The sequence below is a fragment of the Microtus pennsylvanicus genome, chromosome 16, assembly GCF_037038515.1.
Source record: "Microtus pennsylvanicus isolate mMicPen1 chromosome 16, mMicPen1.hap1, whole genome shotgun sequence".
Classification (NCBI taxonomy): Eukaryota; Metazoa; Chordata; class Mammalia; order Rodentia; family Cricetidae; genus Microtus; species Microtus pennsylvanicus.
This window is the reverse complement of record NC_134594.1, coordinates 19,839,797-19,857,339: the sequence shown is the minus strand read 5'-3', so window position 1 is coordinate 19,857,339 and position 17,543 is coordinate 19,839,797. Positions and strand designations below refer to the sequence as shown.

General features: G+C 33.2%; 1 protein-coding gene across 4 annotated transcripts in view; it reads right to left on the bottom strand.

The window, feature by feature from the left end:
• Pcdh10 (protocadherin 10) overlaps positions 1-17,543 on the bottom strand; it is a 63,060-nt gene that overhangs the window by 25,027 nt on the left and 20,490 nt on the right. The window contains exon 5 of one of the 4 annotated variants that reach the window (XM_075950942.1): positions 17,008-17,287. The exons of the other annotated variants lie outside the window; for them this stretch is intronic. Within the exon in view, the coding sequence (XP_075807057.1) occupies positions 17,247-17,287 (41 nt within the window). The 3' untranslated portion in view covers positions 17,008-17,246. Of the gene's footprint in view, positions 1-17,007; positions 17,288-17,543 lie in introns of those variants that run through there. 4 annotated transcript variants of the gene reach the window in all.

Sequence of the window (17,543 nt, the reverse complement as noted above, 5' to 3'; positions counted from 1 at the left end):
AACTAAGCTTTAGAGATAGGTTTGGATGGTGTCTTTGAGTTGTTAACACATTCTTTATAATTGAAATCACTCTGTGCTTCAGCTGTTCTCTGTATATTTTCCTTTTTTATTATATTTAACTTCTCTTACACACTCGTTGATTGAAATATCCAAATCTTCAATGGATGATCATATTGGGGAAGGTCAAGAGAAATTCTGTTGACGGTTTTTGAAGATATAGCCACACTCAGTTCATTTCTACACATTTAGGAGATGAGCTTAACCTTGAATGGTCATCGTTTAAGGACAATTGCATTGGTGAAGTGCTAATAAGATGGTATTTTAAGAAAATCAATCGCATTCCATATCCAGTGCTAGTGACAATGGCCATACGGGTTGTGAAAGTGTTACAACTATCTTTGTGGGTGTAATTTCAGGATAGTACAAAATCATCATATACGGTGATGTCCTTAGCTTTCTGGTGTCTTCTGGAGATACACAAAGTGAGCAAAACTTCCTTGGGGGAATTTCTGCTCTAGCTTTTCACTTCTCAGAAGCATTTAAAAAATTATCCATTAATATGTGCATTGAATCAGTTGCCTGACATTGGATAAATGCATTTTTTGCACTGTGATCAAAAGTATTAAGGAACTTCTTTTATATGTTTTAGCTGCATTTTTATTTTTCTTAGTGACTCATAGAAATGGTACATTTTTCACACTTATCTTCACATCTAAAATAGAGATGAAAAAGCATTCCAGAGAATATATATTCAAGTATCTACTGTTACGATTTAGCAAGTAGTTTTTAATGAGATGTGCACCAGTTTGTATTTTTCTTTATGTTCTAAAGCCCTATTTCCTTTTGTGGTTTGCAAACCCTAATTTTAAATTCTGGAGAAAATTAAAGAATTTAGATGAATTAAGGTTGAATTTACTAAACCGATTAAGAAATGCATTAAGAAGAACGACTGTCACATGCATGCTATTATGTAATTGTAAAACTATCATGACCAATAGAGTCCTTGCGCTGTTTAGTTGCCCTACAGAAAATAAGAATGTTTTATATGAAAGCGATGATTTATAAGTCAAATGCTCACATTTCAACACTCCTATAGCTAAAAACACAGATGAATCTTATGCCTTATCACAATACAAACCAAAGTACCTTTAAAAAACAAATTATACTATCATAGTTGTGAAGCAGTCTAATCTTTCTGTAGCTAAAAAAAAAAAAGAAAGAAAAAGAGAAAAAGCAACCTTCAAATATCTCCAATGAGTGAGACCCCGTTGCACTAAAAATTTTCTAGAAGCTGAGATCAGTCGCCTACTCAGAGCTCATTGAAATGTTTAATGAGCCTCACAGTCAGGACACCTTTCACACATAAAGGGAATCCAGCCTGTGAGAGTCTGAGCCCATTACCCCCTGTGGGAGTCTCAAACACCTGCCCTCTGTTCTCTCTGTAGAAGCATATCATAAACCTAAAGACAGTTTAAAGGTAAGTTTCCATTAGAGATTTGCCCAGTTGAATAATCAGATCCTTTAACTTTCTTGTCTTATTTTTGAACTACTTATGAGGAATCTCTTTTATAATTTTTCTAAAGACGTCTTTCCCTGTGTTTAACCCTATGTCGGAAAATGAGGATCAGTAGCGTTAGATACTAATGGAGGGTAACTACCTAATTTCTCTTGTGAATTCCCATCTACACACATTAGTATTTTACATTTTACATATTAGTATTGCAATTACCACATAGAAGAATACAAATCGGTAAGTTGCATGTGTGTGTGTGTGTGTGTATGTGTGACAACTAAATGGGCTTAAGGTCTATTTTTTTAAAAAAAAACAGGCTTTTCTTAATATAATGTATTATTTTTGTAACCATTGGTAACATTTCTAGTGAGAATGAAGTTGAGTTTACATTTCATTTATAATGTCAACTTGATCCCCTTTCAAGGTATGCTTTATCCTTTTATCAAGTCCTATGACCTTTATTGTAGCCTGACAGCAATAAATGATAAGGCAGTATATGGAAAACAGGTGTTTCTTTGAAGGCAGCATTAATATCATATATATTTAAAGTCTCCATATTTTGGAAAGAAAATTCTTTGAAATGAACCCCTGAAGAATTCCTCTAGAATGTGACTGTAAGAAATATACAGAGAATTCAAGTATAAGTTCAGCTCAAGTTGACTATTTTATGTGTGTAACACTTAAAGCATCATTTGCACTCAGTATTTGTTAAATTAACATACAAACCCATGGATACTTTAAAAGATAAGCAAACTAAACTATAGTTCCATCAAGCAGAAGTATACAATAATGAAAGTGGATAAAGGATCACTTCTAAGAGAAGAAAACCCATGCTAGCCTCTGTTCCTACCAAACTCTACCTAGAACAAGCCTTCACTGCCCAGGTGCTCTCAGATCTGCCATCATAAATACTATATATAATTTAAAGAGGGGATTAAACGGAGCCTGGGCCTCATTTACTCACCTAACAGGATATGATCAGTGGAGGAATTTCTCTTATGATCAATAAGATAGCTTCCGATTCAAGTAAAATTACGCCTACAAAAACTCCCGAATTTATTACAGGCAAATTTCACAATTCAATTTGCTTAGTGTGTATTTTTAAACTGAATTTTATTGCTCTGCAAAGAATACAACACCTATAAGAACAGAGGTGTCTCATTACACATCGGTGTAGTACCATCACCTATCATCATACTCATACAGTTCTACCTGACGAACTGAGTACTCTGGATTAACACAGGTCTCCTAATACTAGAGAGCCCCTCTCGATGGAGGACCCACGGGCAGACAATAGCAAGTATACAATTGTTTCACACATAACATCTATGCGACTTACTGCAGCTGTGATGTCTACCTCTAATATTAACATACTCATTATATTGGGACGAAGTGTCTATGACATAAACTAGAGATGGTGCATTAACGTCTTTCAACAAAGCCTTGAATTTTATTTGCACCATGTTTTCTAACAACACACAACAGTTATATGAGTATCTCGCTAAGAAATACTATGAAAATTTGTCTTATGAAATAAAGTGTTAAATTAAAGTAGAATATTTATAATATACTAAGATGTGTATGCATAAAAAGTGTGCATTAGAAGCTAGATATTGCAAGAGGGAAATCAGAGTATGGCCCTTCTTGGTATTAGGTGGACTCTGTTCTAGACTCTCTGAGAAAACAAAGCCAAAAAATAAGTTTTCCATTAGTTTCTTTAAGTGGAATTTAGAGGCTGGCTTATTTTTAGTACTCTGTCTATAGCTCAGTATATATTTCACAAAATGGAATGTATGTTTCTTTTAATGACATTGTTTTTTTAAGCTACCCCACCATTATACATTAAAATAAAGAATTTTTTCATAGGTATTTATATACATTATTTACACTCAAAATAAAAATAACCCTCTGAAACTTCTGGAGACAACTTACCCAGTACATCTTTCCTCAAAAAGTATGAAGTTATTAAGCCAGACACATACTGCTAATTTAATACAGCTGGGACTTTTAAAGGAATGTCCTCATATTTTTTAAAGAATAAGTGGTTTTAAAAAAAATGAGTTTGATAATATTTACTGATACTTAGGCATTCATACTCCAAGTGGTCTCTTCAAAAGTTCAGCAGAAAAATAGGCTGCTTCTTTGTAAGGTTGCAATTAGCATGCCTATTCACAGCAGGAAAAATGAAAGATTTTATGGTTAGAATGGTCATCTCATGGACACAAGGGTAGTCCACCTGTAGAGAGCTTTGTGTAGCAAGCTTCATTTTTACATGGAATTCATGATAACTCTTTAAGAACCATATGATTTCATGTTTCTTTCAAAGAAACAAGATTAATTCAGCCTCACATGATACGAAAAGAAAGCAGTGTTTAAAAATTGGGTAACTTCATTTACCTCTAGGTCTAATTCATTATCTATAAATTGCTTTCCAAAGTAAGGTAAGGATTAACAACAACTGAAGTACACCTTGGAAAATTATGCCATGAAAATAACTAGATTAGTAAATTCAAAATTCATTACATTACTACCGAGCATATTTTCTAAAAAGGCAGTCAATACACAACACCATAATCTGTGTGCTTATTGATGGATACTTAATGTACTTGATGATTTTGATCCCCTTAGTATAATTTGATTGAAACTATAGTAAAGAGTTAGTAAACTAATAACATTTGGGCTGGCTCAAAGCATATTTGAGATTATAGAAATTCTGGAAGCTGAACACAAGAGAATACATTAGAAACATCACTAAATAGAGAAGTTAAACACTAGTATTTAATATTTCTAAACAGGGTTGCCAGATAACACACAGGGTACCCAGTAAGAGCTTGGTCTCCAATTATACAATGAATAATTTGGTAATACACACACACACACACACACACACACACACACACACACACACACACACATATATATATATATATATATATATATATATATATATATATATACACACACACACGCATAAACACACACAAACACACACACATATCCTGCACAGTATTTAGGTGTCACATTTTTATCTGGCTTACTCAAGTCTAGCAATCTATATTTCAAGGCATCTGCTTAGTTATGGCCTAGATATCATTAGTAACCATAAAAGCTAGAAACTAACTTTGTAAAGCTAGTTTATTTGAGAAACTTTCTACATGACTAGAGAAATCAACTTTGAGGTAGCATGTAACAAAAACAGCAAAGAAATGAATTCAATTATCCAGAATTGAAGATCATATTCAATAACTGGTAATTATCACAAATTAATATATATATATAATTTTGTCACAGAAATTATTTTGTGTAATATTAAAATAATATATTATTGTAAATAAATAATTATTGTTTAATCTTTCCCCTGAATTTTTGAGTGATTTGTGGTTTTGTGACATAGATAATAAATGTTCTATCTTTTGCATAAGAAACATCGTTTTACTCACTTTTTCTAAAATCTATGTCAAAATACAAACTTTCAGTTTTAGTTATATCTTATATTCATCAAGATATATTCTTATGTTCCTTTGATTCAATATTTCAAATAATAAAATACTTGAAAACTAATATACTGAGAATCAAACAGCTTTAAAAGTTTTAAGATGTTAATTGCTGGAATAATGTTATATCATGATTATTAAAAATTAGTTAATTTTAGTTATAATCTAAATAGATACCATGTTTAGAACTTAAGTCATCATTTTAGTTCTATAACTTTAAAGTATATATTCAGTTCAAGTTTATTTTAATATGTGCAAATACTACATTTACAGAAAATTAAAAAGTTGTACTATGTACTTAGTATAAGTAAAAGCCAAAAATATCAAATATAAGTTCAAAATTTAAATAATTAATCATTCTTACTTCTGTAAATAGATTCTGGTTAAATGCATTGATAATGTATATTTGCATATAAAATATATTTTTAACAAAATTGGCAGGGGCAGAACTCAACAATATTCTTGTAAATTGGGTTTTTTTAATTATTAGACAATATAAACAACCAACCAAGAACATCCATTCATTGCTTTTTGTCATAAAACTCGAAAAAAAAAGGAGAAGGAGAGGAGGAGGGAGGAGGAAAAGAAGAAGAAGGAGGAGGAGGAGGAGGAGGAGGAGGAGGAGGAGGAAGAAGAGGAGGAGGAGGAGGAGGAGGAGGACGAGATGAGAACCAGGCTGTGATAAGATTCCTCACATAAGGTGGAAGAGATGGAACAGTTAGCAAAATGTTTGAGATATTAGCAAGGAAATCCAAATTTGATTCCTGGCATTCTTATGAAAAAATAGAACACAGTAGCACAGACAGAGGCAGGCAGATCTGAAACTTATTGGCCATCCAGTCCAGTCAAACACATGGAATCGAGGTCCACTGAGAGTTTCTCTCAATAAAAGAAACCAAGAAATGCAATCTATAGCAGGAAAGGAAGACACCTGATCTCAGCATCACGGTACCCACATGTGCCCACCACTGCAGCAATGCAAAACACACACGTGCACATGCGCAACTCTGGACTTTGAAAGATGATTTTATTAGAATTTAAGTTCCCCAAGTGAAAGTGATTTGCCTCAACCAATTTCTCCGTAGTGATCACCTACCTCTGTCTTTAACCCTCAGTTCCCAGTGCCTCCATTTTGCTCACATTGAGTTTGGTTCATACTTCTTAATAGCAATGTGTGCATGAAATATGTTGGTGACAATCAAAAAATAAGGATATTGAGAAATTAGCATTTCAATGAGGGGAAGCAGGTGTAAGGAGGCAAAGTACTGTCTCAGAAAAAAAGAAAAAGAAATATATGAGTAAGTACAGGTAGGGCCATAATAAATATATGAAATTTTGGATACTTGGAAGACTCTGAAATACATGCAAAAATTTCAGAAGCAGAAATCTTGCAGTATTTTGTTGTTTTTACCTTTCTGCTTTTTTAGCACTGGGATGCCACTATAATTATTTAGCGATCTCAGAGAAGTTGTCTAAACAATTTCTTCAAAGAGTGAAACTTTCTCCTTCGAGGATACTTCACTGTTGAATCACAGATCATTTCTACAACCCTTGTGTCTGTCTGCTTGCTTAAAATAAAGCTCTAGACATGGGCACATGGAGTCTTTTCTAAAACATCTATAGACTGATGGGCAAACAGATATTACAGATTGTTTAAAAACAATATTCTTGTGCATCAGAAACTGCAAGGCATTAGGGAGAAAAGGTATATGTCTGTCTGGAAAGGTTATAGTTCACATAAAATGTAAGTTGTGTCTTGTTTCTTGTTTCGTGGGCAGGAAAGAGCCCTAACCCTGCATAGTGGGGAGAAATATATATATTATATATTAATATATAATTAATATGTATATAAAATATATACATATTATTATTTGTATCCATATATAAATATATATATATTGCCTCAACCAATTTATATATGGAGGCACTCATCTCGCATAGTATAATACAATGGATGAGTAAACAAGGTCTTCATGGTAATGGTGTATCAAGATGATGAGGATCACTAATAGGCATAAAGCAGAAACTGTCATGCCTTAACTATAAAAAGACTAAAAGCTGGTGACATATGAATAAAATTGTCATTATAACGTATCATCTCCTAAAAATGTTTCATGAAGACCTTAGAAAAAACATTAGAAAAAAAATACTTAAATTAGAGGAAAAATTACAGTGCTTCCCCTCGATTCCAGTGAAATAGGCAGAAATGTCTCGGCCTGAAGAAAACAGGAAGGGGTCCACCACTGTCTCAGATTCCAGCAGAGGACTAGGGTTATAGTTAACATGTTTGGAAATAGCTTGCCTTCCATTACTCTTATTTTCAAAAAGCAATAAAATATCCTACACGGAAAAAGGTCTGTGCAGCTGTCTTGAGGCAAGTTCACCTCTAAGGACAATTGTGGAAGAGGTTGGGGTTGGAGGTGGGGTGAGATGAGATTTCCAAAGACGAGTTCTGCCCTGCTGTCTACCGTATCACATACCCGAGATAATGTCAGCTGCAAAGAAAAGTTAGGAATCCACGGAAGACGGCTGGATATGTTTTACCTAAAATTTTTAACTAAGAAGAAAGAATAAGGCAGATGATAATCACCGACTAATATCAAATTTACTTTATAACTGGGATCAAATCTTCTTTTCTCATAGAATATTGCTTCTGGGCTTATTCTTTTACAGGGAGACACAAGTCAGTCTTGTTATGCAAAGTCTGACTCTGTAATTCACAGGGTTATTGGCATCGTAAAGACTATGTTCTCTAAAGCATTTTATCCGACTAGGCCAGGAGATTGTCAGTAACCTCGGATCAAGTACCTCTTATGTGAAAATAACCACATATCATAGTCTACTAGTATTTCTATACACTCTATTCTCTCATATTGACACAGAGAGAGCAAAAAAGCAACAACAAAAAAGCCCTTGGATATAATTTGACCCTTCCAGTAACATGCTTTCCCTATGTGCCCCTAAGAAGTTATCTTGTTCCTTTCCTCCTTCCTTCCTTTTCCCTCCTTCTCTCCCTCCTCGGCAGTACTCGGGTGGCAATTCGTGCTTTGTGCCTGCTAGTCAGTCATTGCACCATTGTCCTTCCACCTCTGCCTTCAGTTTTCTAATCAAAACTGACCTAAGAAATAAACTATATATTATTGTTGTTTATCATCTTAGCCACGCATTTTCAGGAGCAGAGAAAGGATGTGGGGGGGGGGACTACTTCCTACATTTGCTACACTGAGCCAGTCTCTCCTTCGTTTTCTATGTAAAGTTTCATTAGCACTTCCTTCATTTTCATTTCCCACTGGAGCCATTGTTGTTCAGTCCTTTAGAGTCACAACACATAGCCACGTCAGTCAGAATCCCAGCAGGAAAATAAAGCATACTGCCTGTAGCAAAGTCCTCAGAACTGTATTCTTTCATATGCCTAGGATTCAAATGTGAATTGCTTAAAAACATTTGGACTACAGATGAATGGTCCCCAAGAAAAAGCAAGGCTCTCCTTCACCTTCTAGAAGCAACTAGAAACCTACTATAAGAATTGATTCTTATTTAATAATTTATAATGTGGGGACAGTAAGAATATCTATGTATGGTAATACATTTAGATGAATTTGCATTAAATGAAATGCATACAAATATACTAGGATCATACAGACTCTTAGTTGCTGCTCCCTCTTTCTGCTGGTATTATTTGAAAGAGCTTATTTTAACCAAAATATAGCCTTCTGGAATTTAGCCAAAACAAATTTATACTGTGCATCTAAATTTAGGTTATAGATTTATAACCTAAATCTATAGGTTATAGATTCATCATACTAAAACTTTTACTTTAAAATATATTATTTCTTTCAAGCATTTGCTCTTCAGTTTCATATTTTGCTCACACAATTCCCATCAGCATCCCTCTGCTCCATTAGAAACTTTAAATGGATGATACACAGTTACTGGACTGCATAAGACTTCCTGATTTGCATTGTAATATAGGAATCATTCTGGAAGATCACCAAATATGTCTTATTCTGATAAAGTGACCACATTTTCTGGTGTTGATATGATGGGAATGTTAAAGTAACATACAAATAGGACAAAATTCATGAACTTCATTCATGAAGAGGAAAAATGCTTAAGTGCATTCAGTGTATTGACAGAACTCACAAGCTAAATAGTGCAAAAAAGGAAAACATGTCTTAACATTTTACACTTTTTATATCATTGAAAACAGCATTAGTAAATTCATGAAGTAGATAATTACAAAAAATAAAATTTGTTTTTGAACAGGAGATGTAAGATGATGTAAGAATATTATGATTCTGGAGGAGAAATTGGGCATGGGCATGAATCTTAGTATTTTGGTCTTTTGTTTATTTTGTTTTCAGAAAAAATAATGATATTCATGTAGAGAGCCAGAAATATGATAGGTAGATATTAGATAGATAGATAGATAGATAGATAGATAGATAGATAGATAGATAGATAGATAGATAGATAGATAGAGGTTTATTTCTCTGGGGTGTTAGAATTATTTGTGAAATAAATTCACACATATCTGTAAAACTGAGGTTAGAATGTAGAAGACAAAACCCACAGTGAATCATAAAGTAGTGAGAATGTTCACCCAAAGTCAAATGAAAATCCATTACATAGTAAAATCTACACAGTGCCTTGGGGGTATTTCAAATAGGCTTTTACCAACATTTGATAATTTGGTTTGATTTAGAAAGACTATGGAGCAAATTTCAGATACCACGCTGATTGAGAGAATCAGGTGTAATCAATAATTTAGTGAAGGAATAGGTATGAGAATGCCCTTTGGCTTTTATGCGTTCAGTCCCTGACCTAAATACACACACACACATTTCTCCTACATCTCACAAAAATGTGTGAGTTTCCATTCTGACAGCGGTTTGTGTTCTCTGAAGTTGCAGAGCACCTGTGTCTCTCACTTGGAAGTACTGATACTATTAGGCGTAACAATATCCTGTCAATAGCTATAACTTACACTAATGATCAAACACAACTGTCAAAATATAGTGCAGATAAATCATATTAGACATGGATTTGTTTAATTCTTTCCTTTAATTTTTTTTTGGTCAGAAAGAATATAAATCCCTTATTTTCTACAATCAGTAAACCTAACATGTTACATTCTATATGAAAGCAAAATTCTTGTTTTCAAATTGAGGATTCTGTGTCGCTGTTTGTTTTACATAAGCAAGTCTTCCCTCAGTATAAATACACAAGCTGAATAAAATAGAAAGACAATGAAAATTTCAAAAGTTGTAGTTTCTGGGCCATAACTAACATCATCATAAAATGAATGAAGATTAATCTCTGCTGCATATTAGACATTTGGTTCTGTAAGATCTTAATGGATAAAGGGGTAAAATAGGAATACTGTACTTTTAACACGTGTGCTCTGTGAAAGAATACATTAACTGCAGATGCAAAATAGTGATTTATTGTGGAGAGAACACGTGGTCTCTGATTTTTCTCTCAGAGTGAAAGAGGGCGTAATTAGTTCTATTTAAGCTCTGAATTTCAATTTTGTCCATACTCAGACTGATGTCATTGTTTCCATTTTAACTGAATATATGATATATGGTTTCCTCCACACTTAATGAGTGCTTCCTTAGACCTGGCACTGTGCTTTAAATATGTTAAATAATTTAATTTCCACAATGAGCTCCTAAGGCATGTTTTATAGATAGGAAAGGGTTACAGCAAGACTAAAGAAGTTTAGTAGATAACATAGTTACTGGCTGGGTCAGCCTTAATTTGTCTCTCTGTATAACAGATCTTCAACTTGCCATGACACCTCGGACACAAGGAAATGCATTAAGAACACCCTTGAGAAACCACCCTAGGCTGTGAGAACAAATATCATAAAAATGAATTCTGCAAGGAGAATATGAAAAGTCACACATTTTAATACAGTGTTCCAAGTTATAACATAAGCAAAAGGGATAAAATTGATGAAAACTGGTCAAAATAGCCACTCAGCAAGTGGCAAGACTATACAGTATTTCTCGGGTTTTATAAGTTTTCAGATTGACTGCTTGAAGCACTGTGGGCTGTAAGGTTTATTTTTAATAGGAAGGATGGGTGTTTGCATGACACATGTGGAGAACAGATGTGAGGACCACACCATGCTTCTTCTTCACTGTCTAGAATGACTGAACAAGGGGCAGGTGGTCTCTCTGACCACCCTGACATATAGGGTGACGGGTAGGAAGAGCTCAACCTCTCTAAAAAAGAAATGAGTTCAGCTACACGAGATGGTGAGTTATTAAACACACCTGTGTCCACTTCTAATTTCAGGCAGACTTTTGATTCCATTTTTAGCTTTCATCTGGAGAGTCCTCCAGAATATTATAGTTTATTTACTGAGTTGTATTTTAGATGAAGTTATTGATCTTTCTATTTGTGCATATATCTGTGGTAGGTTTTGAGATGTAATTCTTCTGTATGCCAGCTAAGGCTAGAGGACATTGATGTGGTTCTATACCAAGAAAAATTAAAGTACAAAACCTCTAAAGTATTTCAGCATTCAAACTACATTAAAAAAAAAAAACGCCATGGTGTTCTCAACAGTAATTTGCAAAGAACACCTTGAAGCACTAGTCAGTGCTCTTGCTCCGTCTCTGTCTCCCTCTGTCCTCCTGCATTTTATTGTATTTTTTTATAATTTTACACTATCAAGAGGTTCTCTAATAATATATAGTTATAATAAAAAAAGAGTATTGTGGATGTCAACAACAGTGACATCCACATGAAGAAGCAGAGAAGTCAACTACAGTGACACAGAAAAATTAGAAAGCAAATGTAATATCTTTACATTAGCTTAAATAAAATTTAAAGTTAAGGTTAAAGGAATGTGTATTTCTAATCTATCTGGGTTTTCATTGAAAGAAATTATAATATTCCATATTGTATACTTTCAGTAATAATTATCAAAATAAAATTTTGATATTACTGAAATAAAAATTGAAATGCTCAAGGATCACATTTATAACCTCTTACAGAATTTTAATTGTGAGAGGAAAAAAATTAAATTATTCAAAGTCAGGCTATTTTCTACAAATAATTCAGCAAAGTAATCCTGAATTTAGAAAATCCTTAGTAAATTCATTAATACCATCACCCAGTTCCTTAGCTTAATTCAAGTCACAAAGAATTGGAGTTTATTTCAACCAATCAACAAAACATTTCATTTTGTCTACTATTGAGCTACCTTTTGGCTGATATGAAATTACAAATACATATTGTAATTATGTACTGTCATACAATCAAAATGCTCATATTCAATTCTAAAATTATTTACTGTAGCCTGAATTTCCCAAGCTTTAGCCCACGGGTTGCATTGAAGAGCACTGACCCCTTGTAAAAACCTTTGAACTCAGTGGCTTCATTACATCATTATTTTCTATTCTTTCCTGCAAAGTGGGCACTCACTCTCTATTGTTAAATCCAGTCTTCATGTTCACCGATATTAACTCTTATTTGATGATTTTTGTCTTTCATTGCATACTTCTAAAACACATGTTTGACTCAAGTTTCTGCATTCCAAGGTTAAAGCAACCATTTAATCTATGCTCTAAAATAGAAAACTCAGATATAAGGACTATATGCGGCATTAATCATCTGCTCACTTTCCACATAGTAAGAAAAGCATGACCATTAGGAGACCTGAGACAAGCACATGTGTAACGCGATCATGACAATTAACAAAATGTTCTCTTTCTATTTAATTGCGGACTATTTTACAGATCATTAAGGCTGATCTTCTTTTCTTAAAATCCAGTGGAGGATAACATAGCATCAAACATAGAGAATTCTCCATATTAAGAAAAATTAATTAACTCAATAAATGAGATACCCCAACATAGTATATGTTAAATTTCTACTCACTTGCTAGCAACTTATATACTATGACACATTAAGTGGTCTGGGGAACTTTTTAATCAATGCAATCCACTTATTCAATGCATATATAGAATAGTTGATGCATGTATGCTTGTTTGAATTCTAGGCAACTCCAAAAAGGTTTTCTTTAAATTATAGTTATTTTGCTTCTTTTTCTTGATGTCTTATTTTCTATCATAAATCTGCCTATGAGGTAGAAGACAGAGATCTCAGGAAACTCAATTTCTTTTTTTTTTTTCTTTAAAATTCTAAAGAAAGAAAGTCTAAGAAGTCAACTACAGTGACACAGAAAAACAAGGGAAATGAAATGCGGTTTTCTCAAAGCTTCTCCTCTGGAAAGCTGAACCTTTTTCTTCCTTGCTGGACTCAGCTAGAGAGTAACAGTTTGTGAGAAAAAGCAATATCAAGGGCCTAGAAAGTGAAATTCTGTCAAATCACAGATGGCATCTGCATATGTCTGGAGTTTGTAGGCTTAGCGTGTGAGCTGTTTCTCCCTCCCTCGGGAGCAAACACCAGTGTGCTGGCCAGGGCATTTCCGCCAGTTCTACTTTAACGTTTCAAGAGGCTAAATGCTTTCTTTTCTTCTCTGTCCTCTTGAAGACGAAGGAACTGATTACTGTCTTCTATCTGTAGATTTAGGATGTCCTTGCTCTTCTTTTCTTCTCAATCTACCCCTCATCAATTTTTTTTAAAAAAAATACTGTTTGGGGATGTGTTGATTTTTATCATGTTCATCTACTAATTGTAAATTTCCATTAAACATCACAAATTGCGATAATTCTCTACTGGGGTTTTAAAGAGATATAAAGTTCTAGCATCTCGATTTTACATTTCTTTTATTATAATCTGGCATTTAAGTTGACATATTCAACTGTGTGTTTCCATAAAATCTACTAAATCAATAGCATATTATATTTAGTCAATCAAAAAGACACAAAGATAAGAGCTAAGCATTTCTGACAGACTAAACACAAAGATAGCTACAATATGCTACATATTTAAAAAATCTGCTCCCTAAATTGTTCTTTTCTATATACATTAGTAGATAATACAGCTTGCTGATAATTTTCCAATACTATCAGAACAATAACTTGCTAAAATAATTTAGTAGAATTTTACATCATTTCATTTATTCCAATAATAGAAGCTCTAAATTACAAATAGAATAATCATTAATACGGATGGAAATAGTTCTAAACAAGGTGTGGCAGTGACTTGGAGGGCCTTGGAATATTTCCAGTGTTTTGGAACCTGGACAGATGTTTGGGACACTGATTACATAGAAGGAGAGTCCTCATTTTGAGAAAATTTAAGTTAGGTATTTATATGAATTTTCAGGGTTTTTATGTACAGAACACATCACTAAAATCTTAAAATGTTTCCTATCTTTAAAACCAAATTACTTGTAAGTATAAATAACGTTTATGTGACTAATGGAAATTTGACCAACAATAGTAATGAAGAAATATTTTCAAGGTTAGAGTATATAAAGCATCTATAAATGTATATTTATAGAATTAAATAGTACCAAATATTCAGTTCAAATATATTTCTTAATCTTGTTTTTGAATTAAAAGACAACTATCTCTTTTGAAACTCATGGTTAAATATGAATTAAATAACATGACTTGTAGATTTATTTTTAACTGTTTGAATGAAAATAAAGCTATATTGGATTTTGGGTGAAACAAATTCAGTCAAAACTTGAGGCAACAATATTCAGTATAAAATCTCTCTATCATATCATATGACTGAACAAATTAATTTAACAATAGGAGTCAATTACTGTTATATAATCTATTTCATAACAATTGGTCTTCCAAGAAAGACTGACGTAAACAAATAGGTAAATACTTATGTTCATTTTAAACATAAAAATCTGATTCATAATTTATATAAAATTACATCTCAAAATTTCACCAATATAGTGGTTAAGATTGCCTACCATTTTCTATACACATTTTCTAGACTTCTAGATGTACACAGCTGACAGACTATCATACTAACTCTCAGATTTATGGACTGTCTCCCACAAGCCTTCCTGTGAAACACTTTGAAGTTACAAAGTCAACCAAGTCTATTCCATCAAGACGCCTCTACCATATTTACTCAGTTTGCTAATGTCACAGTTGATTCATGGCCTTGTGATATGTTGCACTTCAAAAAGCAACCTACTGCATCCTTAATTAGAGATGAGAGAGGAAGCAGGGTGCTATGACCATTTCTTCCTACACCAAAATTTAAAATAGAAACTGTATCTGTAATTGATTTCACTCATTATACATTACTTATTTACAGTGATGATTTTGCACATAACCAACCTTAAAACCTATTTGAATATCATGTTTATAGGTTGATTTTTTTTTAGGTTGATTTTTTTTTAACAAGTAAGGATTTATTTGGTTTTTGAGTTAGAGGCCAACTTGAGCTATACTTCTAGACCCTGTGTAAAAACAAGGAAACAAAACATTTTCATAGATTCTATCTTAGCAGCTGTCCCGATGACACAGGCCCATAATTCCAACATGAGATTGCTGAGTTGGGATGACCATGAGTTAGACACCTTCCTCAGCTATATAGTAATATCTCATCAATATTGTTTTGTACAATATAGTAGTATCTAATTTTCATCGCAAACATAGCCAATGGCATATACATGAAACTTAAAATTGTTACTGATAAACTGAAGTCAACTTTTCAGTGTGTAAAAGCATGTAATAATCAAGTACTCAGCATAAGACTTGGGACGGTATAGTGTAGATTGAGGGAAATATCAATATTTAAAGGAGAAAATGCTATGTTAACTACATTTTTTTCTAGCAGTGAAAATTAACATCCTTGTTGCAATACTTAGCACTGAAACAAGCAATGCAATTTGCCTACAGTGCCATAGTTAATTTGCTGTTATTCTTGAGCTTTATGCACTGTTGCTTTAAAAAGAAAAAGGCTAATCTTAAACATCGAATGGATAAACTAAAATTGATTGCATCACCTTGTTTACTAACAAGTAACTTGTCCTATCCGTGGCAGAAGACGAAAGGGGAGCTGATTAAATGAATTCCATTGTCAAGCATGATCACAGCTCTACCTGTGATAACTTTTGGAAACAATTAAAAACTAAATTCAATAAAGTACAATACTCCTGTTGAGGGTATGTTGGTGTACAGTACTTCCAGGTGAGTGTATAAATATGGATGTACCCATGTAACCTAATGATGAAGATAGAACATAGAAATGTATTGATAATTATTTGTTGATCTCAATTACTTCAAGCTATAACTGATCATTTTGACTGGCACTCCATTGCAGAGACACCGAAACTTAATCACAATTACAGTCTGCAAAATCTCTTCAAATATTTTAAGATGGTGTCTCTGAAAAAAAAAAAGCATACAGTAAGAAGGACATTGCTATGTAAATCATAGTATATGTGTTAAATATCAAGTTATGGGTTGACTCTAGACTCAGAGCTAAAACTCCAGTTATAAATACAAGCTTTTCTGGCTCACAAGTTGTTTCCATCCATGTCCTTTAAAAATTAATAGCATTCTGAGATTCAATGCTTTCAGACCTCTATATTCTCTCCACATGGAATGATCTAGATTATTCTTTGCAGTGACTAGGATGACCTAAGGAGCCCCAAATTTCAAGTACTTTTTATTCTCTATATAGCACCAGCAAAGATGAGACTGGCTTTAGCTTTTATTCACCAGTATTTGCATATGTAGTATTTTTATAATACTAGAGGCTGTACCCATCAGGTAGTTTTGCAAATTTTAGGCAGCTTTCCACCCTAAACACCATACCCCACCCTCTTTTAATTTATTTTTTGAGACAGTGTCTTTATAACTCCCCCAGGCAGTATTTGAGCTCTCTTCACAGACCAGATTGGCACTGAACCTCCTGTCTCAGAATACTGAATAGTAAATTAGTGTTCTATCTACTGGGCCTAGTTTTATAATTTTTTAGTCTTAAACAACCAATAACAACTGTCTTACACTATTTTCAAGCTACATTATCTAAATAATTTTAACTCCACACAAAGAAAGAGTTTATGAGACACACTCAGCCAAGAAGAGTCTAGGACACTGAGAATTGAATATTGTTTAATGATATGTATAGGCAAATCAATTTGCATATTCCAGGATTATCTACAAGATATTTATAACTTAAATTATTCATATGTTGATTCAGAAATCCTCAGTAAGATGAAGCAGGGAAAATAATTCCATATGTAGGCGTTCCTTTTCATTGAATAATTCTACTTAGGTTTTAATTGATTATCTTCTTTTGTTAGAATCTTATGATGGACAAATGCTTAAATGGGTTTACTTCCAATGTGCAAAACAAGAAAGAGGGTGGAAATGATCTGTAATATAAAATGAGGTATACAAAAATGTTAATATGCTAAAAATGAAAGTGTGCAGGATATAAATTTTCCTTGGTTACACAAAGTCTCACAGCAAATGGAATATTATGTAAAATAACAGCTAACTTTATCTGTTCCCTTCTCTTCACATTCATTCTTGAATAACATTTTAACTAATCCTGTATATTTGCTCAAAGACATAATTATAAATGACTTCAGTAAACAGTATTCATACAGGATATTAAACAAAGAGATG